Source organism: Schistocerca piceifrons, chromosome 1, assembly GCF_021461385.2.
Source record: "Schistocerca piceifrons isolate TAMUIC-IGC-003096 chromosome 1, iqSchPice1.1, whole genome shotgun sequence".
Lineage (NCBI taxonomy): Eukaryota > Metazoa > Arthropoda > Insecta > Orthoptera > Acrididae > Schistocerca > Schistocerca piceifrons.
In genome coordinates this window covers 1,136,565,096-1,136,591,957 of record NC_060138.1, presented here as the reverse complement: position 1 = coordinate 1,136,591,957, position 26,862 = coordinate 1,136,565,096, and the positions used below count along the sequence as shown (strand labels likewise).

At 39.6% G+C, this 26,862-nt stretch overlaps 1 protein-coding gene across 1 annotated transcript in view; it reads left to right on the top strand.

Moving 5' to 3' along the window:
- Positions 1 to 26,862, top strand: part of LOC124800508 (cyclin-dependent kinase 1-like) — a 46,294-nt gene that overhangs the window by 7,877 nt on the left and 11,555 nt on the right. Inside the window, exons 3-5 of the mRNA XM_047263000.1 lie at positions 3,584 to 3,722; positions 12,738 to 12,893; positions 24,646 to 24,809. Of these exons, the coding sequence (XP_047118956.1) occupies positions 3,584 to 3,722; positions 12,738 to 12,893; positions 24,646 to 24,809 (459 nt within the window). The remainder of the gene's footprint in view (positions 1 to 3,583; positions 3,723 to 12,737; positions 12,894 to 24,645; positions 24,810 to 26,862) is intronic.

Below are 26,862 nucleotides of genomic sequence, written 5' to 3'. Positions count from 1 at the left end.
TGAGATTAAGGCGGAGCTCACCATCTGCAGCTTTGTCGATAGAACCGACTGTGGTCCTTTGGTGCAGAGCCGAGTGGAGGCTCAGGCGGTTCTGTGACCGTGTAGAGTGCAGATTCCTTTACTTGCACCATCGGGTGGTGGGTTTCCGGGTTCCACTTAATAGGTCAGGAGTCTACTACACACAGGAGGTGGCTACATGGGTTGCGGGGGCTGTGTGGAAGGGACTGGGTGGTTTTTTAGGTTAGAGGGTCTCAGGGAACCACAGAAGGGGCGTCCGTCTAAATGTGGGCAGGTAAAACACAGTAAGGTAGTTGTAGAAACGATTGGTATTGTAGTTGTAAATTGTCGTTGCTGTGTTGGGAACAAACCAGAGCTCCAAGCCATAATAGAAAACACTGAAGCTCAAATAGTTGTAGGTACAGAGAGCTGGCTAAAGCCGGAAATAAGTTCAGCCGAAATTTTTTCAAACACTCTAACAGTGTTCAGAAAGGATAGAGTAAATACAGTTGCTGGTGGAGTATTTATTGCTGTAAGAGGTAGTTTGACTTGTAGCGAAATTGAAGTAGATAGTTCGTGTGAAATAGTATGGGTAGAGGTTATACCTGACAATCCGACTAAACTATTAACTGGATCATTTTACTGACCCGCTGGCTCAGAAGATATAGTTGCTGAACAGTTCAAAGAAAGCTTGAGTCTCATTTCAGATAAGTACCCCGCTCATACAATTATAGTCGGTGGTGACTTCAAGCTACCCTCGATATGCTGGAAAAATTATATGTTCAAAGCCGCCGGCAGGCGTAAAATGTCATCCGAAATTGTACTGAATGCTTTCTCAGAAAATTATATTGATTAATTTGTTCATGAGCCCACTTGAACCGTAAATGGTTGCGAAAGCATACTTGACCTCTTAGCAACAAATAATCCTGGACAAATAGGGAGTATTGTGACGAACTCGGGGATTAGCGACCACAAGGCAGTTGCTGCTAGGCTGAATACCGTAACACCTACAACCATAAAAAATAAACGCAAAGTGTGTCTATTTAAAAAAAAAATGATAAAAATGATCTTAACGCCTTTTTAAGAGACAGTCTTCACTCCTTCCGATCTGATCATGTAAGTGTAGAAAAGTTGTGGAATGTTTTCAAAGAGACAGTATCAACAGCAATTGAGAGATATATACCACATAAATTAATAAATGATGGTAATGATCCACCATGGTACACAAAATGGGTGAGATTGTTGTTGCAGAAGCAACGAAAAAAGCTTGCCAAATTTAAGAAAATGCAAAATCCCCAAGATTGGCAAAATTTTGCAGAAGTTCGAAATATAGTGCGGTTCAATGCGAGATGCTTTTAATAATTTCCACAACAAAACTGTCTCAGTATCAGGCAGAAAACCCAAAGATATTCTGGTCATACATAAAGCACACCACTGGCAAGGTGCAATCAATACCTTCACTGCGTGATAAAAACTGTGAAATCACTGATGACAGTGCCACTAAGGCAGACTTATTACACAGTTTTCCCGAAACTCCTTCACCAAAGAATACCAAGTAGATATATCTGAATTCCAATCAAGAACAAGTGCCAAGATGGGAAACATAGAAGTAGATATCCTTGGTGTAACAATGCAGCTTAAATCACTTAATAAAGGCTAGACCACTGCTCCAGATTGTATACCAGTCAGGTTCCTCTGAGTATGCTGATAAAATAGCTCCCTATTTAGCAATTATATACAATCACTCGCTCACAGAAAGATTTGTACCTAAAGACTGGAAAATTGCTGAAGTCACACCAATACCCAAAAAGGGAAGTACGAGTAATCCGCTGAATTACAGGCCTGTATCAGTAACGTCTATTTGCAGTAGGGTTTTGGAACATATACTTATTCGAACATTATGAAGTACTTCGGAGAAAACGATTTATTGGCACATAGTCAGCACGGATTCAGAAAATATTGTTCTTGTGGAACACAACTAGCTCTTTATACTCATGAAGTAATAATGCTATCGACAGGGGATGTCAAATTGATTCCATATTTTTAGATTTCCAGAAGGCTTTCGACACCGTTCCTCACGAGCAGTCTTCTAACCAAACTGTGTGCGTATGGAGTATCGCCTCAGTTGTGCAACTGGATTCGTGATTTCCTGTCAGAAAGGTCACAGTTTGTAGTAATAGAAGGAAAATCGAGTAAAACAGAAGTAATATCCAGCATTCCCCAACGAAGTGTTATAGGCCCTCTATGGTTCCTGATCTATAGTAACAACTTATGAGACAAACTGAGTAGCCATCTTAGATTGTTTGCAGATGATGCTGTCATTTACCGTCTTGTAAAGTCATCAGATGATCAAAACAACTTGCAAAATGATTTAGATAAGTATCTGTATGGTGCGAAAAGTGGCAATTGACCCTGAATAAAGAAAAGTGTGACGTTATTAACATGAGTACTAAAAAGAAAAAAAAAACTAAATTTCGATTATGTGATAACTCACACAAATCTGAAGGCTGTAAATTCAGCTAAATACTTCGAGATTACAATTACAAATAACCTAAATGGGAACGATCACATTCATAATATTGAGAGTCACTGACAGAACACTTAGAAGGTGCAACAGGTCTACTAAAGACACTGCTTACACAACATTGTCAGCCCTACTCTGGAGTATTGCTGTGTGGTGTGGGATTCGCATCAGGTGGGACTGACGGATGACATCGAAAAAGTACAAAGAAGGGCAACTTGTTTTGTATTATCGCGAAATAGGGGAGATAGTGTCACAGACATGATACGTGAATTGGAGTGGCAATCATTAAAACAAAGGCATTTTTCGTTGTGACGGGACCTTCTCATGAAATTTCAATCACCAGTTTTCTCCTCCGATTGCGAAAACATTCTGTTGCCACCCACCTACATAAGGAGAAATGATCATCACGATAAAATAAGAGAAATCAGGGCTCGCACAGAAAAATTTAAGTGCTCGTTTTCCCCGCGTGCCGTTCGAGAGTGGAACGGTAGAGAGACAGCTTGAAGGTGGTTCATTGAACCCTCTGCCAGGCACATTATTGTGAATAGCAGAGTAATCACATAGATGTAGATATGCACACCAAACATGACAGATGCCATTTTCTCACGTGGATCTGGTATTTAAGCCAGAGGGAATTGTTGATTGGTCTTATATGTCTGTTTTGGTGTTGGAAAAAAAAGAGGCACCAGCTGTTCCACTTTCCCTTGATCTTATGAGGGGGACTGGCTCTGTTAAGTGTTTTAATTAGTGTTTGCAATGCCTTCAAATTTTGATCTTCACTCAGCTTCTTTGTTAGTGTTACCAAATGAGATATGCATGCACATTACATGTAGTGTTCACCTATATCAGATAGAGAACCTGGTGTACAGGTTGCCTTACATGCGTTTATGTATTTTTGAAAGAATGTGACAGATGCATGTATGTGTAATGCGAGTGTAGCGGTCTTCATATCAAGTTACCTACAGTTTTTCGGCTATGTGAATGTATTTACGTCATGTGATGTTGAATATTTTGTCACTTTAAAACTGACTAGCCACTGATGATGATATATGTTCTCTGTAGACTGGAAGACGTTATTATGGAAAGTGGAAGATTGTATCTTGTTTTTGAGTATTTGGATATGGATTTGAAGAAATACATAGAGCGGCTTGGAGATGGGAATTATCTTGCACCAGATGTTGTGAAGTCTTATGTGTACCAGGTAAGAGTAACCAGTTTTTTAATTGATGAAACAAATTATTATATATGTCTCCTCCAGTTTTTGATAATTGTATTCATAAACTACGCCTGTTTTGAATTTTCGGAGGAAGTAATTTTGATGGAAGTGCACAAATATAATTTGTTCTAAAAGGGTCAGTAATATTATTACTAAGAAGAAAGTTAGAGAGTAATAATTTTTCATCCATAGTGGTTAGGCTATTGTTTAAAAGCTTTTAGTAAAATACAACTGAGTTATAATTACCTGATTTTTGAAGGTAACTGGTCATTATGTTGCCACTTACTCATGAGGAGGTTACACTGTCGGAATGGCAACCTATTGCACATTTGCTGTGGGACCCCAATCAATGCTGTGAAGTATTGTTTGTGTCGCAGCACTATGTATACCAAAGCTTGTCTCCCAGCACACATTGTTACCCTTGAGATGGATTTATTGTTGAGTGCCCATAAAGCTGTGTTTTCTTAGCTGCGGGAATTTCCTGCAGCGTGCTGTGTAAAATGCGGGCGAGATCCTGCTGCTCACATGCAAACATAAGAGACTGTTTTCCTATAGTGCAGACAACACAGTGCTGCTGTGGGCTCTAAACAGACAATTTTTAAGACTTTTTTTAAGAGTTGTTATAGAAACAATCATCAGAAATGTTGGCTGACCACTTCTCCGCCTCAGAGGATGAGCAACTTATCAAACAGGTTTCCGAAAGCCAATTTTGTTGATTATGGGTGATGTCGAGGGGAAAAGTTAAACGAAAACAAAGACTTAATTTGGTCAGAAATGAGAAGAAGAATGAATAAAACTATTTGCGAGTGGAACAGGGTTGGAGACATCAGATAGTGGTACTGAAAGTACCCTCTGCCACACAACGTTAGGTGGCTTGTGAAGTATGATGTACCCTCTGCCACACAACATTAGGTGGCTTGTGAAGTATGATGTAAGTTGTATTTTATTACGTCCAATGTAATACATTTTGCCACTCAGTTACAGGAATTACTTCTCAGTTTGTTTGCAACTAACAAAAGAAAATAATGAAACTGGTAGTGTGTGAATCTGAAAAATGTCATAAACTTCTCCGCATCGTCGAGCAAATGTGTTGTAACTAAAATTTTATATGATTCTTCTTCACGATGCAATAACATTTGTCTCACTGCATTGTGCTTCCTGAGTACTCTTTCCAATAACATACAGTCCTCTTCCCTAACTTCCATGTACTTTCGGAATGCGAAAATTAACAGTTTTGTAGCTCGAGCACTGCACTGCACGTTTGGCATTCCATGTCTCTGCTGCTGTTGCTGCTGCTGCTGCTGCTGCTGCTGTCGTGCTGCACTACCCCAGGCCTACCAGAAAGCTCCTCGCAGTGTGCAGGAAATAGCGCCGCAACAACGAACCTCGCGAAACTGCTCTCGTCTAGGAGAAACTATAGCACCCACTGACTTCCAACAAACTGTAAAAATTATTTCAAACCTTTCCGAAACTTTTTCGTCCTTTCACACTCCCACAAAAAATGTAACGGGAAAAAGTTTGTCGCTTACTAAATTTTGGACGTTGGTTTGGTAAAAGTTCTGCATCAGATGTTACATGTATTACTTCTGTTACCAACCCTATTGACGAGAACTTTTGCAGACGTTATTGACATATACTACAGAATGCAACTAAAAGTTATGTTGTACGACACTTAGTTTAGGAGATATGGTGTGATAAATATAGAGTAGTGCAAAAAATCAACTTTTCTTCACATCTTAAATATTTATCTATTTCAATAGCACAAAATTTTTATTGAGTTAAAGAAGAAAAAGTTTCAGGGGATAGTTCTTGTATCACTCTATCAGGTGCAGTTGCCAAATTCTAAAAAAAAAGAGTTTCATTCTTTAGGTTCTGACGCGCACCGTGGTGCGCGTAGGAAAAAGTTTTGCGCAGCACCCTGCAACCTGCATGACACACCAGAAGATGCAAGCGTATTCTGCAACACACTGCAACAAATTCCCGCAGCTAGGAAAATGTAGCTTAACAGCATTATGTGGAGCACACACCTCGTTAAAAATTTTGGCAGATGAAATAGTTGTAAAGCTTGATTACATTGAAACCTCAAGCTTCAAGTGTCTTCATTTTATTACCTCCTTAATCATTTAATAGCTTATTTTATGCATAGGTGCTTCATCCTCAATGGTCAATTTATCCTCTATGCAGACTGGTGATGTACAGTGAACATTGTTCATTACTGTGTAGATTTTAATATCTGAACTGAAATTTAAAAAAGTTCACTAGATTATGAGTAGTTTTGTGTAAATGTAACACATATTACTGTAAAGGAAGGAAGTTCAAATTCTGCACCCCAATAAGACATCTCTTTGCAGATGTGTTTCCACATGCATGTCCAGTACTGCACTGGTCTTCGTATTTGTTGAGCTCGACATAAAATTTCGGAAATGCCTTATAAGCTGAGTGCCCTTTGGCGTTAAAGGCTGACATAAAGCTGATGCTGTTTGTGTGAAGAGCACATGACTATGGCTATCTGTTCTAGATAATCAGGAGTTTCAATCTGCTCTTTATCATAGCCATCTTTCTGTGCGTGGAATGAAGCTTGTAACCTCCAGTAAATCAGTAAATGGTGAAAGAGAGGGCGTAGCAAATTTGTTGAAACAAAGGTTGAGAAGGGTGTTTGGGACCTACTTTGTCATATATTAATAGTTATGGCTGTGGTTGTAGTGTAGATGTTTCACTTGAGGAGACAGTTTGTTCCTTAATCTTTCACAATTCTTCTGACCTTGACTCTAACAACCAGTTATTTAATGTTTGTGAAAGAACATACATTTGAAGAATCCTTTTTAATCTGCCCTTATAATAAGACAACATACACACGAAAAAGTTACTGTAGCAGGGACTTGGCTAGAATGAAGCAACTGCAGAGTTTGCCATTTTTTGTTTTCCTGTCATCTGATTTTGAATACCACAAATATTCTTGTGGCAAACCTAACCTAGATTATGGTAGGACAGTGAGATATATTTTTCATCTTGACACTCCTGGCACATGCCAGATCTACAGAGGTTTCCAGTGCAGAAGTGAACTAAGTCTAGTGACAAACTGGTGGACCAAGTTGTAGATGAAAGATTACATGAGCCAAATGACAGATGTTTATAACAAGGTAGTTCTAGTGATGTAGTGCCATCCTCCTGTCACAGTGGTTAGCACACTGGACTCGCATTCGGGAGGACGACGGTTCAATCCCGTCTCCGGCCATCCTGATTTAGGTTTTCCGTGATTTCCCTAAATCGTTTCAGGCAAATGCCGGGATGGTTCCTTTGAAAGGGCACGGCCGATTTCCTTCCCAATCCTTCCCTACCCCGAGCTTGCGCTCCGTCTCTAATGACCTTGTTGTCGATGGGACGTTAAACACTAACCACCACCAACCATCCTCCTGTCATTCACTTAGAAAGGGAATGTTTTATACTTAAAACTACCTAAACTTGGTTTAAAAAGGTATAAAATTTTCTCTACTTGCACAAAAATGTGTGAAGGTTAGGTCATATGTGAAAGTGAACTAAGTACATTATAGTCTGCTATGGTACTGAATAGTAAGTATGTCAGAATTATACATTTAAAGTACACACACCCATCCACAGAGATGCATTTGTAAGTGATTATTACGGTTATTGAACTGAAAGAACAACTTGACATTCAGAGTGTAGGGGCTCCCTTAAGCATGTATGAATTAAAAAAGATCTTTGTTTCAAATGCACATCTGCTACCAAGAAACACGCAAAAACTGGGACATATTTCAAATAAAAACTAAGCCTCTAAGTGACTTGGACAAGCCCCCTCAAAATGGGAAGGCTTCACAGATGTGAACTGAGGAAAACAACTCCATCGACAGGTTGGTCTTTAAAGCACAACAATGCAAAAAGACAGGCAGAAAGATTAATGCACTAGACTGACATTTGATGCACAAAAGACAGTTTCAATCCCAAAAGTTCTCATTGATACTGTTTATCACAAACTTCATCTTCCATGCTCCCTTGTGGAGTATACACAGCTTGAATGTATCTAAAGGCAGATCCACACATGTAACTGCCCGTTTGACAAGCATGCAGGAACAAGCATGTACGTCTACACGGTTCAGGCAAGCTTGTACAAGAATTGGTTTGTTTACGAGGAAAATCTAGCTCAGATGACAATGCACTGGCTTTGATAGCCTTTTGATTTTGTTAGGAAAAGAAAGAAGTAGTGGAGTAAAGAGTAGATAAAGAAATGAAAATACTATTCCCATATTAACTATTAACAGTAGACATGCTGCGGAAGCTGCCTCATGGTATTGCAGTTTTTCTTCTTTTTTTTTCTCCATGTAATATCGAATTCTTTGACTTACTCTTCATTGCAGTATATCCTCTGTACACAATGTAATTTAACAGGACCAAATAAAAATCAAATCACTGAATGCTTGCACTAGCCTTCCTGTTCTTTGTACACATGCTCAAGCATGATTACACTTGAATGCTTGCCAAAGTACGCTTGTGCATGCATGCTTGTTGAGCATACAGTTAGTTACATGTGTGGCCGCCTTAAGGGAACTATGGAACTTCAGTACGAGGGAATAGCAGGTGAACCATTTGATAAGATTGTTATTTGAAGCCCTTAAATGCTAATCCTATAAAACTGAACTGTATTGCTGTGGTCACTCATGTGGTCGCTAAAATAAAAGTATCAAACGTGTAATGATTTTAATGCAAATAGAGATTCTGCCCAGCATATCAAAGATATGAATGATCATTAATACCAAACCACAATTACATGACCAGTTACACTGATTTTAGTCACAGAGAGCAAGCAGAAATGCAAGCAATACATTAACAGTTCACAAGAAATTTGGAAAATGAAATGTTCAGAGTTAAAAATAAAGTTTGTAGTGGAAATGAAAAGTAATGATTTCTTTAACATTGGAAGATTAAGTTGAATTAAAAAACAGGAAAGATAGAGGAAGAGACTATAGCCTGGATGAATACAGGATGCATCACAGTCAGTGTAAAAAGTTGAATGCTATACAAGTAAAGTACACACACGACATTGGTGGTGGTGGTGGTGGTGGTGGTGGTGGTGGTAAGTTTTACGGTAAGTTTCACTAAATAAGGGGTTGGTCAGCTGAGTGTAACATTGCTGCCCTGAGCTTTAAGTATCCCAGGGAAAAACTACTTAAGAATGTAAAGGTGAAAACCTTAGCCAGCGTTGTGTTCCATTCCCCATTTTCACCAAGATTTTTTTACATGAACTTACTAATTGCTAATCAGAGAGTTTGAGACTACAGTGATGAAGGAATGTCTGAGTTAGTGAAAATCCTCAAAATTCAATTTAAGCGTATACAACATAGTCCTTGAATAAACCTTACTGTTGAATGTGTAATGTCTGTGATGACGGTGTTGTTTAATTTTCATTGCACTTACTTGTAATGACTGTAATTTTGTCAGGTCTGTAATGTGGTTTCTGTACATTACAATTTGTACAGAAACCAGATGGCAGTTATAAGAGTCGAGGGGCATGAAAGGGAAGCAGTGGTTGGGAAAGGAGTGAGACAGGGTTGTAACCTCTCCCCGATGTTATTCAATCTGTATATTGAGCAAGCAGTAAAGGAAACAAAAGAAAAGGTCGGAGTAGGTATTAAAATCCATGGAGAAGAAATAAAAACTTTGAGGTTCGCCGATGTCATTGTAATTCTGTCAGAGACAGCAAAGGACTTGGAAGAGCAGCTGAACGGAATGGACAGTTTCTTGAAAGGAGGATATAAGATGAACATCAACAAAAGCAAAACGAGGATAATCGGGTGATGCTGAGGGGATTAGATTAGGAAATGAGACACTTAAAGTAGTAAAGGAGTTTTGCTATTTAGGGAGTAAAATAACTGATGATGGTCGAAGTAGAGAGGATATAAAATGTAGACTGGCAATGGCAAGGAAATCGTTTCTGAAGAAGAGAAATTTGTTAACATCGAGTATAGATTTAAGTGTCAGGAAGTCGTTTCTGAAAGTATTTGTATGGAGTGTAGCCATGTATGGAAGTGAAACATGGACGACAACCAGTTTGGACAATAAGAGAATAGAAGCTTTCGAAATGTGGTGCTACAGAAGAATGTTGAAGATAAGGTGGGTAGATCACGTAACTAATGAGGAGGTATTGAATAGGATTGGGGAGAAGAGAAGTTTGTGGCACAACTTGACTAGAAGAAGGGATCGGTTGGTAGGACATGTTTTGAGGCATCAAGGGATCACAAATTTAGCATTGGAGGACAGCGTGGAGGGTAAAAATCGTAGAGGGAGACCAAGAGATCAATACACTAATCAGATTCAGAAGGATGTAGGTTGCAGTAGGTACTGGGAGATGAAGAAGCTTGCACAGGATAGAGTAGCATGGAGAGCTGCATCAAACCAGTCTCAGGACTGAAGACCACAACAACAACAACAACAACGTGTGCGAGTTGTTTGAAAATCAAATAAATAACATTGAATGTATGTTAGGAATCTGAATGTCATTTACTCTCCTCAGTACCCAGTGGTGTTTCTATTCATTAACTTTTTGAATATTAGTTATCATGCTATCAGAATAGAGAGAAGCTATTTTCTATATTGCTGTTGGCTGAGTAACCACTTTCATAATGCGACATTACGAGATGCCGGCTCAAAATGCGAGAGAGAGGGGCGAGTGTTCTGATAGTTCATGACTACTGGCCAACCTGGCAAGAAATGCAGGCGGACTGTGGGTGAGGGCCAGGGTGTGGGTTTTTTTTTTTTTTTTTTTTTTTTCAATGCGTGCACTTTGCTAAAGGCTGAAGAGAGGCGAAGGTGATTGAAATGAAAGAGAAATGTTATATTGTCAACTATAACTGTTAAGCTCCTGCAAATGTGATAGCAGCAAAATTAAACACCAGAAAGATCTGTGCTGAGACAGGCTCATTGCAACTTCAAGCATAATTCTAAGATTAATATTAAGGAATTGAAATTGCTTTAATTATAATTGGTTATAAAAATCAATAAAAACTGAACTACTGGGGCAGTCATAAGGAGTATAAAATGAAATCTGACGACGTCGGTAAACACGACAAGAAGCTACTTTTCAAGTAGTACATGTGTATAAAGAAGTACAGAAGGTTTTATTAGAAGTTAATATGCAGGTGTGCCAGTACTAAAAATCTTCCACAGTTACATGTAGTCGGAGGGTAACGCAAGTTTCCCAGATCCTTTCGTAATCTTGTTAGTGTATGAGTAACCTCAATATACCATTTCATGTGTGTTTGTAATTTTTAATAAGTTTCACATTGCAAAACCCCATGTAAGCATTTTTCATGGACTTTGTTTATAATTTTTCTAATACTTTGGTATTATTTTTAATATGTGGTCATAAAATGACTGCAATGAATTTAGCTGTAATGTAATGTTTGGCATTTATGCAGTTATCTTTGTATAGGAATAGTGCTCAATATTTGTCTCAACTTGGATTTAGTAGTGTCACATCATGGAAAGTATGTAAGGGCAAGCTGTATGGTGTATGTGCTGTTCTGTTGGTAGTCTTTGTGTATGAGGTGATTGTTGGCGTCTCCTTTGTGTGATTGTGTGGCCAGTCGGCCACCTGGGTTAAATACTTAAGCTTTTCGTTAGATGTCAAATAATTTTGTGAATGCTTAGACTTAACTTTTCACTGAACTTGCCTTATTTGACTCTGTTTTCAGTGACTGGTTTTGCACGACCGTACCAGAAGCTTCAACTTCAATTACAGAATTTAGGCAGCTGTAAACTATAATTATTGCTGCAGTTGCTATTTATATTCAGGATAACAAAACTTAAGTTTACATCACAATTGATAGAGGTCAATTACACTTTCAGGTTTTGAATCTTTGCTGTAAAATTTTTATGAATTAATGTACAGTTAAATTAACTTTGCTCACTCATGTGTTTGTTTGATGGTGTACTTGTAGTACACATCATTTTTAGGGTTCCTTATCTCAGTCGGTAAAAATGGAACCCTTGTAGGATCACTTTGTTATATCTGTCTGTCCGTCTGTCTATTAAAAACCAGTTTTCTAAGGAACAGGTTGATGTATCAAGCTGAAATTTATTGCATAATAAGATCTATGGTCCATTAGCAACGCCCAAAAAAAATTGAAGCTAGTAAGTCAATGCAGTCAAAAGATAAGCCTTTTGTCACAATTTTGATACTCATAAACTCAGTCATCAAAACTTCTTGTTGGCCTAGAATCATGAAATTTTCCAGGAAGAAAGGTTTCACAGTGCAACTAAAGGAACAAATATCTGAAAATTGTTAATTTGTAATTATATCACACAAAGTAATTTCTTGTGTCATTTGTTATCAGACTTCAAAATGAAAACTAAAACATTCTCAAAAATCTTAGAATTTCCTGGATCAATATCTTGCCAATATCGATGTTGATAACAGGCAAAAATCATGGAGACTATCTATTCCCAGGATGAGTGAACTGTCAATATATATAATTAAGTCTTTGTGGAACCCTTGGTGAATGAGTCCTACTCAAACTGGATTCTTCCCCCCCCCCCCCCCCCCCCCCCCCCCCCCTGCACCCTGCACCCCCCCTCCCCCCATTTTGAAACTGCATTTTGTGTTAGGCCATCACACACATACATGGACATTATTAAATAAACATTGACGTAGTTTAAAATATAACTTTCTTGTTTAGTCACCATCATTAATCCTTCAGGATTTAACCAGTCATTTCATTTATTTTCACTGTCTACTTAAAAGGGTTAAATATCAATTTTGTATAAACTGTATGGGATTCAAGGGACAGTTCATGACCAATGCCTCTTATGACGAGTTAAGCCAAAAATAGGTCCCACATTGCCCATACTGATTCTGGCCTATAAAACCGCCAGTTCGCTCATAAAGTGTTGTGAAGTTTTTTCTGCAGAGATGCAGTTTGCCATTTGTCATTAGAGATAATATAAAAGTGTTTGCCAAAAATTCTTATCTGAAATTTTGTTTTTCAGATCACATTGGCTGTGCTGTATTGCCACAAACGCCGAATACTGCATAGAGATCTGAAACCACAGAATTTACTTGTAGGACCAAATGGAGTCATTAAAGTAGCTGATTTTGGATTAGGGCGTGCTTATGGCGTCCCACTCAGAGTATATACTCACGAAGTAAGTTGTCAGGCTTGCAAAGGGAATACTTTGCTAAGTCTGTATAATTAGTATTAATTAGAGTAACACTGCACAAAGAAAGTGATCCTTCTAAAAGTGATATATAAAGATCCCTCTTGTTGTGCTGCTATTCACAATATTTGGTATGTGAGTATTAAGTAAAAATTTCAAGTCAAAAATATTTATTTACATTATCCACATCTTAATGTTGTGGTCCTTACAAAATGATAGGTTTGCAGTACAAGGTTATGTTAATCTATGCTTATCTGGTTAAATTGGAGGTGTTGAAGATTGTTAGTCATGTTTAAATATTTGTGTCAGCTACAGAAGCCCTGAGGTGACTAGAATTTTTTCATATTCTGATATTGTTGTGAGGATTTTGCTTAACAAAATGTCTTGATAAAACTTATTTCTCTTATAGTTCTTCTTTTATTCACACAAACCAAACTTAACAGCCCTCCCGACTGATCGACATGCTAGTTCTCTGACTGACCGACTCATTTTCTCCAGTCGCAGCCATGATCGCCTTTATAATCTCAACAATACTTGGTACTTAGTGTTGCTGTTATCAGAAAAACTTACACAAAATTATTGAAGCATGACATTACACTAAGCAGAAAACACGTTTATATTGTTTATATAGTAATGCCCTGGACATACACGATAGGTAGGGCTTAGCGATAACTGTGTAAGTAGAATTTGCTTAAGTTGGTGTTCAATTTTGCATATAAATGCATACAAATTATGTTCAATTGGGACCAGACACTAAAGAAAACAATGTAATTTGGAAGAAATATGTTTCACAAAATGTTTGACAGTACAACAGAATATATTAAGTTACAGTATTATGCACTGCAACATTGTAAACCGAAGTTATTGTGATGTAGAATGCTTCGTGAAATCTAACCACATTGTCTGAAGTAAATTTTTTTTTTTAATTTTCTCTCTTCTCTTGCAATATTTCCTTGTAGCACCCTAATAAATTTTTTATTCCTCGTTTTGTTACAGAAATGGGAATTTCTCTCAAGTCTCTTTTTGCTGAATTTTTTTATGAACTGGGGCCTTCCATAAAGTTTGCAACCATAATTTGATCTTCTGACTGTACTGGGTCTAAACAATCATGTTGTTGAATGCTTTGCTTTTGCACACATATTACTATAAGCTCTTGAATTGTCAGGTCCTGATTGTGTGAATTTAGCAGTTCTGGATCATCATCGTGATCCACCTCTAAATTTGTCTGCCAAGATCGACCACTTCTTCAATCATGTTATCAATTTGATCATGACCTGGTGCTGATCCCCTCTGGGTTTCATTGTGGAAAAACAGGACACAGTTTTTTCCAGATGCTATTTAAAGTTTTTTTTTGAAGTTTCATTCTCACAACATCTAAAACATTGAATTGTTTCTGAAGGTCTTCAACTGAGAGCTCATTCTTTTGTGCCATAGGTTCATGTAGATGCGCAAACGATTGTCTGTTGTAGTAAGCTTTAAATGTTTTAATGACTCCCTGGACCATCAGTTGAAGCAAGCTGGTTGTATTCTGTGGTAAAAAATACAACTTTCGTGCATGGGTAGAAATTATAGTAACAGGAGAAAGACTTGGTGCATTATCGATTAATAGCATCATGTTAAATGGGATTTGTTTTAATTGACAATGACATTTGACTTCATGTATGAAGCGATGACCAAACCAGTCCTCGGAAAGGAAAGCTGTTGTCCAGGCTTCAGCATTTGACTTCTAAATGTGGGCAGCCCAGTTATAGATGTATTTTTTGAAGCTCTTGGACTTTTCGAGCTCTGAACTGACTTGTGATAAGTTCTTTTAGGCATCTTGTTCCAGAACCTACCAGTTTCATCTGTGTAGAATATGGTTCGACTGGTATATCCGGCATATTCTATCATTGCCTTGAGTTTATCTGGATAGAGTGACAGTCATTTTGTTAGTGCTTGTTGCTTCTCCACTTTCTGTGATGCTGTGCCTTGTGAATCGGCTAAACCATCCATTACTAGGCTTAAACGTTTCACCTTGGCTGCCTGCCCAATTTCTTTGAATCTCTCAGAAATGAGCTTAGCTTAAAAGCACAACATGTTCTGATCAACAGGACAATTTTTAACTCCTTGATTATTGCACCATAATTTTAACATCGTTTCTATGTGAGCAATACCACCATGATGTTTACGAATGATATTTGATTTCAGAGATTGAGAATTTTTCACAGCTTTAAGAATTTTTTCTTTGCATTTTATTGCTGTTCTGACTGTTGATTCTTGTAGGCCAGTCTTCTTTGCCAATTCATAAATTTTAATTTTTGCATCAAAGCCTTTAATACTGTTAAGTTTACATTCCATAGCTAATGATGGAAATGAATCAGTTCCACTTTGTTTTAATTCTTTTCATCAATTCCAATTATTCTTTATAAAATGGGCTATCCATCTTGCATTTAAACTAGATATTAATATGTTTACTTCGTGAACAATTGTTTGCATCATCTTATAAGTTTTGAACAAAAAAATTTTCTATATTGTCTCAACTGTTGCTAAACAATTATCAGCGTAAGTTGAAAATAAAGACAGGACTATAAATATAAATATAAAACCTCTTAATACGAGTAGAGTGTATTACGATGTTCAGTAATCCTACATATTGTATACTACTGCGTGTGACTCAATCTCTTATATTACACTCCACAACCAACCATCTTATAAAGTATAAGCTCTTAACAGAAAATAGGTCAAGGTTTCATTTGAAAATTCTTAAGTTGGCACTCTACACCCCTTCTAGCAGATATTTTCTTGCCATTTTGTGCCAAAAAATTTAACACCACTAGAGGCGTTTCAAATGTGATTATTAAACTGTTTTAATTATCATTGCAGATCTGAAAAATATGTGCCAGTATTAAGTGGTAGGAGGCTTCAGAGCGAAGTTTCAGAATGTCCGTTACTAGTGGTAGTAAAGTAGCAAATACGAGACAGCACTGCTGGCTGGCATTTGCACTCAGGAGGCGAACTGAGTAGCACTGCAGATGTATATCTGTAAAAGTAAAAGTTGCACACTGCCTAGCTGTTGCAACTAATGGGATAGGTTGTGTAAGGTTAAAAAGGAAGGGCTGTTCACTCAGACCCATATGTAATGAGGGGGTTAGACTAAGATTGTCTACTACCATCCTCACTAAAAGTGGGTCTCCCTCCGCCTGGGATCTGTGTCAGGAGTAAGGACCAATACTTGAGAAGCAGTTAGTCGATATGAAAGCAAAATTATCCAAAAACTGATTTTCTAATTCAGAGCAGAGTTAAATCACTGAGAAAGTGGTAAGTAATTCAGAACCCACTGAGACAGTGGTTACGTAACTCAGGAAATATGTGCATAACTATTGTCCTGCTGGACTAGCACATTTCTTGGGCACCTTGGGACCTGTTGAAGAAAGGCTTGGATGATGATGATGATCGTGTAGCCCTCATTATCCAATGTTGCTTTAATAAATATCAGAACAGTATTGTTTTGTAACCAACGATCCTATATTTTGTTGCTGGATGGTACTCTGTGGTAATTTTTACTCTCCTAGTTGACACTACAGTGGTGCACTACATTAGTTGCCAAAGCAGAATTTGCTACTACCCTAAATATAATTTTGTACTATTAAATTTGACATTTATATCTTTTGGTACACTGTAAGTGATGGTTTGCACAATGCCGTACATGTGCATCTTCTTTAGACTGCTGACACCATTGATTCTCAACTGACACCTTTTGTAGATTGTGTTGGGTAATTTGATTATATAGGTTACTACAAGCCAACATATGACCATCTCCAAGCATATACAATCTTGAAGTCCTTCTTCTGAAGTAGAAAAAACACACACACACACACACACACACACACACACACACACACACACACACACACACACACACAGAGAGAGAGAGAGAGAGAGAGAGAGAGAGAGAGAGAGAGAGAGAGAGAGAGAGGCAATTGCTAGTGTGGGTGGTAGGGATAAGGAGGTGGCATGGGACAGGGAGGAGGGTGGATAGCAGGGTTGGAGTTGGAGAAGTAATGCACTACAGAGTAGTAACAAATGGAAATAGTGCTGGTTTGCAGTATGGAAGGAAAGCAGTTACGCAAAAACCAAACAATGGAATATTGAAGATTACCAGTAATAAGATCACTACTGTACTCGTGCACTGTACATTCACTCAAATATCCCGAAACTGTCATTTTTTTAGTTTCTGAGTAGATACAAAGTGGACCCATGTTTTTTCACAATGGTTTGCTGGGAATGGAAATGTTTGAGGGACTGGCTGGAGCACAGTAAATGTATTTATTCATACCACGGCCAAGCATTTGTCTGTTGCCTGGCAAACTGTCATCACTATCAGTTTCCAGTGAAGTAACATCACATTATTCTTCACTAAATTCTGTGTCAACCTCAGAGCGACTGTAGCCATCGATTTTCGGAAGCACTGCCTAAACAATGGTATAAGACAGAGGCTGAGAGCCCGCATTTTATTGTGGAATATGCAAAGGTGGATACCAGTAAACACATATGTTGATCTGGATAGTCTGTAGTGGCAGAATATTCAATTATCAGTGCCAAAATGTTTATGAGAGAGTTTTTATTTTTTCAAAGGTTTGCTATTGAGTTGTCCGATTAGACTCGAGATTTCAAGCTTTTGTAAAAGTAATAAAAATGTGAACTTGGGGTTTTATGTTCAGAGGTTAAAGACATTTTCCTAGTCCCTACAGTGGAAAATTTTTTTCCACCAGCCCTCCAGACTCGACCCAAAAGCAATATTGAACCCTACCCGACTCACTTCGCTCCTCCATTTAACCATGATTCACCGCCGCTGTTCCCACATTCCCCTTGTTAACTTTACAGAATTTTGTAACCTCTAACCTTGCCTCACTATCATTCCTTAATCCCTCAACAAGGAAACCAACCTTATATCTGCAAGAACTGCAATCCACCACCTAAAAACTGAGACTCCACCAACTGTTGGATACATCCACATACAAACTTTGCCACAGTGACCTCATTCCAGAAATCTAGCTAGATCTCCAGTCCCTCCTCAAATAATTAGGTCCATCCCAGAACCTTTCCCCTGAGTCTTTCTCTCCTCCACTCCCCACACGTCTACTTTCCATAAAACTAACCACCCAGTATTCCTCCTTGTGTCTGGTTACTGTGCTGCCTCAAAGAGAATCCTTGCTCTTGTGGACAACACCTTCATTCTATTACCTGCAACATGCCCTCCTATATGATAGACACGATCATTCCCTCCAGGACTCTACACAGTTCCTGTTCCTTTACTGCACGGCACAGTGCAGAGGGTATGGTATCAACAGTGACTAGCACAAACATCCACAATGCCCATGGCCTTGCTGCTATATATTGAGCACTACCTTTCCCAACACCTGACTGACTCCAGATCTACAACTTACTTCTTGGTTACCGTAACCAACCATACACTGGCCCATAGTTAGCTCTCCTTTGAAGGCATCACCTACAAAAAGCATCTGTGGTACAGCAGTGGGCAACCATATGGCACCATCTTATGCTGACAGTTGAGTCCTCTAGAGTAATCCTTCTTAACCACCTAGAATCCCAAACCACTCACCAGGGTTACATTCATTGTGGGCATCTTCATGATCTGGACCAAGGGTGAGGACCCCCTATCCACATTCTTCCAGAACCTCAACACCTTTCACTTCACCTGGTCCTACTCAACCCAACAAACAACCTTCCTCGATGTTGACATCCACCTCAAAAGATGGCTAAATCAGTACCTTCATCCATATCAAACGTACCAACGATTAGCAATGCCTCTACTTCGAATTCCCTTCCATACTGCCTAGCCACCTGTGATTATGAAACCACAGTGTAGTGATGACCACTCCACCTCCAAAGGTGCCGGAGGTTTCACTGAGGCCTCCACCCAACCTTGTACAGAAACAAGTCTCCCATGTCTTCTCTCTTCAGTCATGTACCACCTCCCCACTGTCTGGTCACAAAGGAGCATTTCCTCTTGACTCAGTACCACTCAGGAGTGGAGCAAGTGACTCATATTCTCCTCCAGTGTTTGAACTGCCTCTTGTTGGGCCCTGAAACGTGGAATATTATTCCTATTGCCCTTCCCAGCCCTCCCACAGTGGTATTCTGTCACCCACCAAATCCTAAGCAGTATTCTTGTCCGTCCGTACTTACTTCTGCTCCAAACCCCTTGCCTCATGCCTTGTATTCCTGCAATAGACCTAGGTGCAAGTCCTGCCCCATGCATCCTTCCACTACCACCCGCTCCTGCCCTGTCACAGGTATCTCCTATCCAGTCAAAGGCAAGGCCACATGTGAAAGCAGTCATGTGATCTACAAACTAAATTGCAATCACTGTGCTGGTTTCCATGTGGGCATGACAACTAACAAGCTGTCTGTCTGCATGAATCAACACCATCAAGCTGTGGCAAAGAGAGGGTTTGACCAATTAGTTGCTGAACATGCTGCCAAACACAATGTGCTTCACTTTAGTGATTGCTTCACAGCCTGTGCCATCTGGATTCTTCCTAACACCACCATATTTACTGAACTGTGCAGGTGGGAACTTTCCGTATAACTTGTCCTTTGTTGCCATAACTCTCCTGGCTTTCACCTTGGCTAGTCTCTGGCTTCCTATTCCTGCCTGCCCCTCTGTCCATTTCCATGCTCCCACTCCAGCACTACACATGCTTTCTGTCCTACCAATGCACTAGTCTTTTCCTCCCAACACTGGACTTACCAGTCCTGTCCAGTCTCCAGATCATCCCTGCATGCTCCTACAGGTAGCACAGCAACTTCCTACACCCTATCCTGCTAACTCGCCCCCCCCCCCCCCCCCCCCCCACGCGCGTGCGCACACACACACACACACACACACACACACACACACACACACACACACACACACACACACACACACACACACTCTCTCTCTTCCTTGCTGCCTCTTTAGGCCCCACTGCACTCACTCCCCCCCCCCTCCCCCACCACCACACACACACACACACACACACACACACACACACACACACACACACACACACTTCCTTGCTGCCTCTGTAGGCCCCACTGCACTGGGATGCTATGGCTGCTCTGCTGGCAGAGATGCCAGACACAAGTATGGAACACAATGGAGCATCCTGCCCGTGGCATCTGCCTGAATGTGGCAGCACTGCCAACAGAGGAGCTGCTGCAAGGTTCTGCCAGCAGGTCTGCCATCCTGGCAGTGCTGCCAGTGAAATGCACAGCTGCTTAAGGCCAGTACTACACCAGGACACCAGTTGTGCTGCCAAGTGCTAACTGTTACTCACCCATACATAGTTTTCTTCATGCATGTGAGTACTGTGGATAGTTTTATCAACTCTTTTATTGGAGAGATTCAGATGAGATCATAAATTGGAATCTTTTATCTCAGTAGTGTTCAAATCCAGAATTAAAAAACCAATGTGTAGGACATGTGGAACATCATAAATGTAACACTGTTCGAAAGAATATGCCCCTCTAAGTAGCAATCACATTCAATGTACTTATTATAATGCACTTTCCGGACACTGGCCCATTGGAGGATGTGGAAATTATTGAGCCTAAATTTCCTTGCAGCCTGTTTCTGATGCCCGTCTCCAATCCCAAGAACTGTAAAACACAAATCCCCAACACTATGCTTTCCTCAAAACCTGCTTTCAGACGGAAATAGCGTAGATACATCTCCTGTTGCAGCAAGTGATCAAGTGATGCTAATGGATGTGAGAAGTCAGATGTGGTTGAATTTTTGTAAGAAATAAAATGTAAATAAATGAGGGTGGTTTCCTACTTTCGCCCAATACATTTATTTATAATGTTGAAATTGATTTTAAAGTAAAGTATTAATAAATACTGTAAAAGCACTTCTGTGAACATGTTACAGTTGCAACTAAAATTGTAAATATCGCTGTAAATACAAATAATTAGCTAGTGAGTAGACCTTAATGTCACAAACATCTTTTCTTCTAGTGAGATGGCTTTCTGTAGAGTTGTCTTCTCCATTTAGTTCATCTCAGCATGCCTCCACTAACACGACATTCTGATGTAATTGAAAAATGTATTTCTGTATTTTTCTGAATTCTTTTTCTATTTAAATGTTGCACACAAAGTGTAGCTATTTTAGATACAGTAAGCAAGCTGAAGACCAGCTCTGCCGGTTGATGTACTGGCAGCTCGAAGTGCTGTCGGGGTATTCTGGTGCGGTAGGGCCCTGACCTCTACCACACACCCCAGTAGATTGCTGTCCATCTTGGGCACAAATACAGATATAGTTGCAGATACAGGCGCAGTCTGGTCCCAATGCCCAGATACTGTGGCCATGTGTATGCATGTGGAAAGCTTAAGAGTTGTACATATATTTTCAGTCTCTTTCATTGTGCCTGTCCGCAACTCGGTGCCTTCTCTTTGTAGAGAATAGCAATCTATACTTCCCACAATATTGTTATTTTTCATCCTGTACTTTACATTGCTGGATTGGTATTTGAAGGTATAGTGCTCTTAAAATAACTTGCATGCATTTTACAATATTATGAAAAGGATAGTTGCTACTCACCATAGAGCTACTCACCAAGTAGCAATTATCCTTTTTATAATATTGTTACATTCCATCCTGGAGTTTCTCATTGTTTGATTTTACATGCATTTGTTTATTTTAAATTTTAATTTCTCTTCACATTTGTATACCTTGTAATGCTTGTAATGGGTCACCACTGCCTTCTACATTGGTAAAGAAGTGTGCTTTGTATGGTAATAGTTTCCAACCAGCTGAGCACTCTGTGATGGGTATAAAGTGTACTGTTCGCTTTTCTGCTTTAAAGTATTATTGGCATTACTTGAATCTGTGTATAATTTAATGGATCATTTCATATAAAGAAGTCAAATTCTAGAACTCGTCTCCCCTTTCCCTTAACAGCATAGAATCCGAAATGTCATGGGAGATGAGAACTGTGTCCTGCGCCAAGACTCGAACTCAAAATCTTGATTTTTCAGAGCACTGCCCTTACTGATTGAAAGCTTCAAAACAGTACAGTTCTTAGAGTGCCAATCCCACAAAGTATGCTGGACATTTGTGGAGTGTGGAAAGATGGCAGAAGTGAAGTTGTGTTGGGGGGGAGATTGAGAGTTTAGTCTGAATAGGTCAGTTTTGTAAGAGTATTACCCACAGATGGCAAGCAGATTCCGTCTATTGTTGGTGTGTAGCTTCCTATACTTGTTAGAGAATTCGACAAATTCTTAGCTGTCAATGTGCAGTGCTTACATACTTCGGAGGCCTTCATTCATTAATTGGAAACAGCTCTGCTTTCTCTGACATCTTTTGTTTTGGTATGTTAGCAAATGCAGTAAACTCCTGTTTATCCAAATCGCGTTTATTCTAAACCTGCTTTATCCAAACAAATTTTTCCGATTTTCATGGCTGACATGGCGCTGTCTGACGCATCGCGCAACTATGCTTTTGGCTAGCTAGACTGACACTTGACAAGTTTCAACTTTTGTGTGCCTGGAGCCATGCATTTGCAGGTGTTTCCTTCCCCCCCCCCCCCCCTCTCCTAATCAGTGCACTTGCGCATGTCAAAAAGTCAGTGTGTCGCCAAGTCCAGTGTGTCGCCAAGTCATGCATGTGTTGGTTTGGGTTTTAGCGTGTTCTTTGTTCGTATTGTGTGGTTTCATGCCATTGCCATCTATTGGAATTGTTTGGAAGTACAGTACATACAGTATTGCTCTATGCAGTATGATGTAGCCTTGTCAATGAGAGAGTGTCGTGCCCGTAAGGTGCAAACTCATTCTTTGAAAATAAAAAGAAGTTCTATGGCCATTTATGAAAATGTGTGTCTGCAGTACTTAAGGTGAATGGGCATATCTGAAAAAATATGAAAGCAATGTTATGGAGTCCTGTACAGAAAAATAAACTATTCCTGATGAATGTAAAATGTACTATGTTAGTGATGACCTTTGAGATTTGAGGATTCAGCTTTGCCTAAATATCTAGGTGACTGTTGCAGTACTTAGATACTTCGGAGCCCTTCATTGTACAAAAACAAATCTCCCGTGCCTTATCTTTCCAGTCTCCCACCACCAAGTACCGCAGTCTGGCCACAGAGGAGCATTCCCCTCGTAACTCGGTACCATCTGGGACTGGAGCAACTGAATTACATTCTCCGCCAGGGTTTCGACTACCTCTCGTCGTGCCCTGAAATGAGAAATGTCCTACCCACTATCCTTCCCAACCCTCCTACTGTGGTATTGTCCCGTCCACCGAACGTACACAATATACTCGTTCATCCTTAAACAATCCCTGCTCCCAATCCCTTACCTCATGGCTCATACCCCTGTAATAGACCTAGATGCAAGACCTGTCCCATACATCCTCCTACCACCCACCTGCTCCAATCTGGTCACCAACGTTACCTATCACATCAAAGGCGGGGCTACCTGTGAAACCAGTCATGTGATCTACAAGCTAAGCTGCAACCACTGTGCTGCATTCTATGTAGGCGTGACAACCAACAAGCTGTCTGTCCACATGAACGGCCACCCGACAAACTGTGGCCAAAAAAAAAAAAAACAAGTGGACCACCCTGTAGCTGAACACGCTGCCAAACATGATACCCCTCATCTTAATTACTGCTTCATAACCTGTGCCGTATGGATCCTTCCCACCAACACCAGCTTGTGTGAATTGCACAAGTGGGAACTTTCCTTGCAATACATCCTACATTCCTGTAACCCCCCTGGCCTCACCCAGCCAGCACTACACAGCCGTCATTTCACCGCCACACCCAGTCTTTTAATTTCTTTTATTTTTATTTCTCTCCTTTCCACTATTTACCCCCTCTCCGCTCAGCACCTTCTCTCCTACCCTCCATCTAAACTGCAACACTTCACTGTCTACCACTTCCACCATACTATCCCTCCCCCTCCTCGCCCGAGCCTCCTCCTTACCCCTACCCAGTCGCCACTCCCATCATGCACTGGTGCTGCTGATAGCAGTGTAGTTTCAGCTCTCTGAGACTGCAGATGTGTGTGCAAGTTGCGCTTGTGTGTGTGTGTGTGTGTGTGTGTGTGTGTGTGTGTGTGTGTGTGTGTGTGTGTGTGTGTGTCCACTACTGACAAAGGCCTTTATGGCCAAAAGCCATGATTGTGTGAATCTTTTTATTGTGCCTATCGCAGCTCAGCATCTCCGCTATATGGTGAGTAGCAACTTTCCTTCTCTTGTATTGTGACTGTTGCATCTGATTATTACAAGAAACATCCATTGCCTGGAGCTAAATATTGCATATGACACAAGTACTGATACAAAACAAATTACAAAAACAGCTTTCTGTGACAGTTAAATCGGGAAGTAATTCTGTCTGAACACTGAATATTTGTCATTACTTTACCTCACATCATGCTAACAACTGAACAAGTCTATATCAGGGATGTTGCTTAGCTCTTTAATAAACAACACTTCAATGAGAATGAAAACTTTTACATCTTTGTTACAAAATTTCAAAAGCCATGGCTTAAGGAGCTAACAATCAACTAATGTGTACTGAAAGACAAGCATATGTGGAATCTCCTATAAAACTTATGGGCATCTCCATACAAAATTTCAGTAGATTCTAAGATAATGAAGTGGGCTCTGCTAGACCACTTTACATGTACTGAACCTAATATCACTTGATAACACTTGGACAAACTCTATTTTTCATGTGTTTAATTCCAGGTTGTAACTCTTTGGTATAGAGCTCCTGAAGTTTTACTGGGCTCTCTCAAATACTCCTGTCCAATTGATATATGGTCCATTGGATGTATATTTGCAGAAATGACAACAAAGAAGCCATTGTTTCAAGGAGACTCAGAAATAGACCAGCTTTTCAGGATCTTCCGGTAGGTCAATTTCTGCAGGATGGTTTTAGAATATTTCCATTGCTGATTTGTTTCTACTTCTTGTAAGTAGTTAAATTACATAAACAGTTGTTTAATACAATGCACTAAAAACTGTTCTTGTTTCTCATAGTAAATCTGTATGACACGGTGGTAGTTGAACAGGCTACACAGGATCGATGTCTACACCTTAAACGTTGATTTATTTGTGTAGGTTCACGCGCCTGCATGTTCTTGGAATATATGAAATTACTGAACATAATAAAGCTACATCATTGACTTTGTATTAATAATTTTTTGTAGCATCCATGGTAGTGACTGCTTTATTGCCGATTACCCATATAAATATAAACAGCCAGTCTAACACTTGAGTATTTGAGGGGAAAAGTTGTATGTTAAAAGAACTGTAACAACTTAGCATTCCACTGTTACTTGTATTATTTCTTTAAATATTACTTTTCGATTGTTTTCAAAGTTGTTTTACATATTTCTCATTCCGTATGTTTTGATGCATGTCTAATGCAGTGATGTGTGTTTCGCTGGAGATGAAATTCTGGGTCTACTGATGTCTCTAAAACTACTTCACCTGCTCCCTGAGAACATGTTCAATGTACCTAAATTTCATCTGGCTTTTGATTAAGAGCTACTAATTTTAATTTCATGGTTTTTAAATTCAACATAATTATTTTTACTCTCTCCTAGGGAGTTCATAACTCCTGTGTGTACAGATGTGACATTGTGTCCCAGGCCAGAGCAGCACTTCGTTTCGTGTCCTATTATCTTACTCAGTGTGTCTCTTTGTTCCATGCTTAACCTCTAGCACAACTTCTGTTACAAGCTAGCCCATTCCTAGGACACTGATTATTACTTTTCCATTTTACTTTTCACCATGAATTTTGGTTAGCTCTTGTTTGGTCCCCCACATCTGAGTTTGACTTCCAGTTTTTTTAGGTGCAGGACATGTGGATGAGGTCACTCAATGTCCAGCATTTTACACAATACCGAACATGATACCCAGTCCACGTAGACACTATAAATTATTCGTACAATGGAAGCCCTACTGACTATGCGGGGAATGTACTGTTCATGACTGAGCTGTTGCTTCCCTGTGCTCTGAAGAGTAGGTGATGGTCCTTTGGGGACACCGGGCAATGGCCATGAAATCTGCTGTCTATTGCTCGATGTGGGTGGTGCTCAAGATACTCCCCACACTGTGGAAAGATGTAAGTTATCACCTAAGTTGAAACAAGGCCCCAGAAGTAGATGACATTCCATTAGAACTACTGTTGGTCTTGAAAGAGCCAACTGTGACAACTCTTCCATCTAGTCAACAAGGTGTATGAGATAGGTGAAATACCCTCAGACTTCAAGAAGAATGTAATAATACAGATTCCAAAAAAAAGCAGATGCCGACAGGTATTACCAAACTATTAGTTTAATAAGTCATGATTGCAAAATGCTACCACTAGTTCTTCACAGAAGAATGGAAAAACTGGTAGAAGCCAACCTCAGGGAAAATATGTTTGGATTCCAGAGAAACGTTGTAACACATGAAGCAATACTGACGCTGCAAATTGTATTAGAAGATAGGTAAGGCAAGCCTTTGTTTATAGCATTAATAGATGTAGGGTGAGTTTTTACAATGTTGACTGGAATACTCTTGGAAATTCTGAAGGTAGCAGGGGCAAAATACGAGGAGTGAAAGACTATTTACAACTTGAATAGAAACCAGACAGCAGTCAAGAGTCGAGGGGCATGAAACAGAAGCAGTGGTTGAGAAGGGAGTTAGACAGGGTTGTAGTTTATCCCCGATTGTAGTTTATCCCAGATGTTATTCAATTTGTACATTGAGCAAGCAGTAAAGGAAACAAAAGAAAAATTTGGAGCAGGAATTAAAGTTCAGGGAGAAGAAATAGCAACTTTGAGGTTTGCTAATGACATTGTAAGTATGTTGAGACAGTAAAGGTCTTGGAAGAGCAGTTGAATGGAATGGACAGCATATTGACAGGAGGATATAAGATAAACATCAACAAAAGTGAAACAAAGATAATGGAAA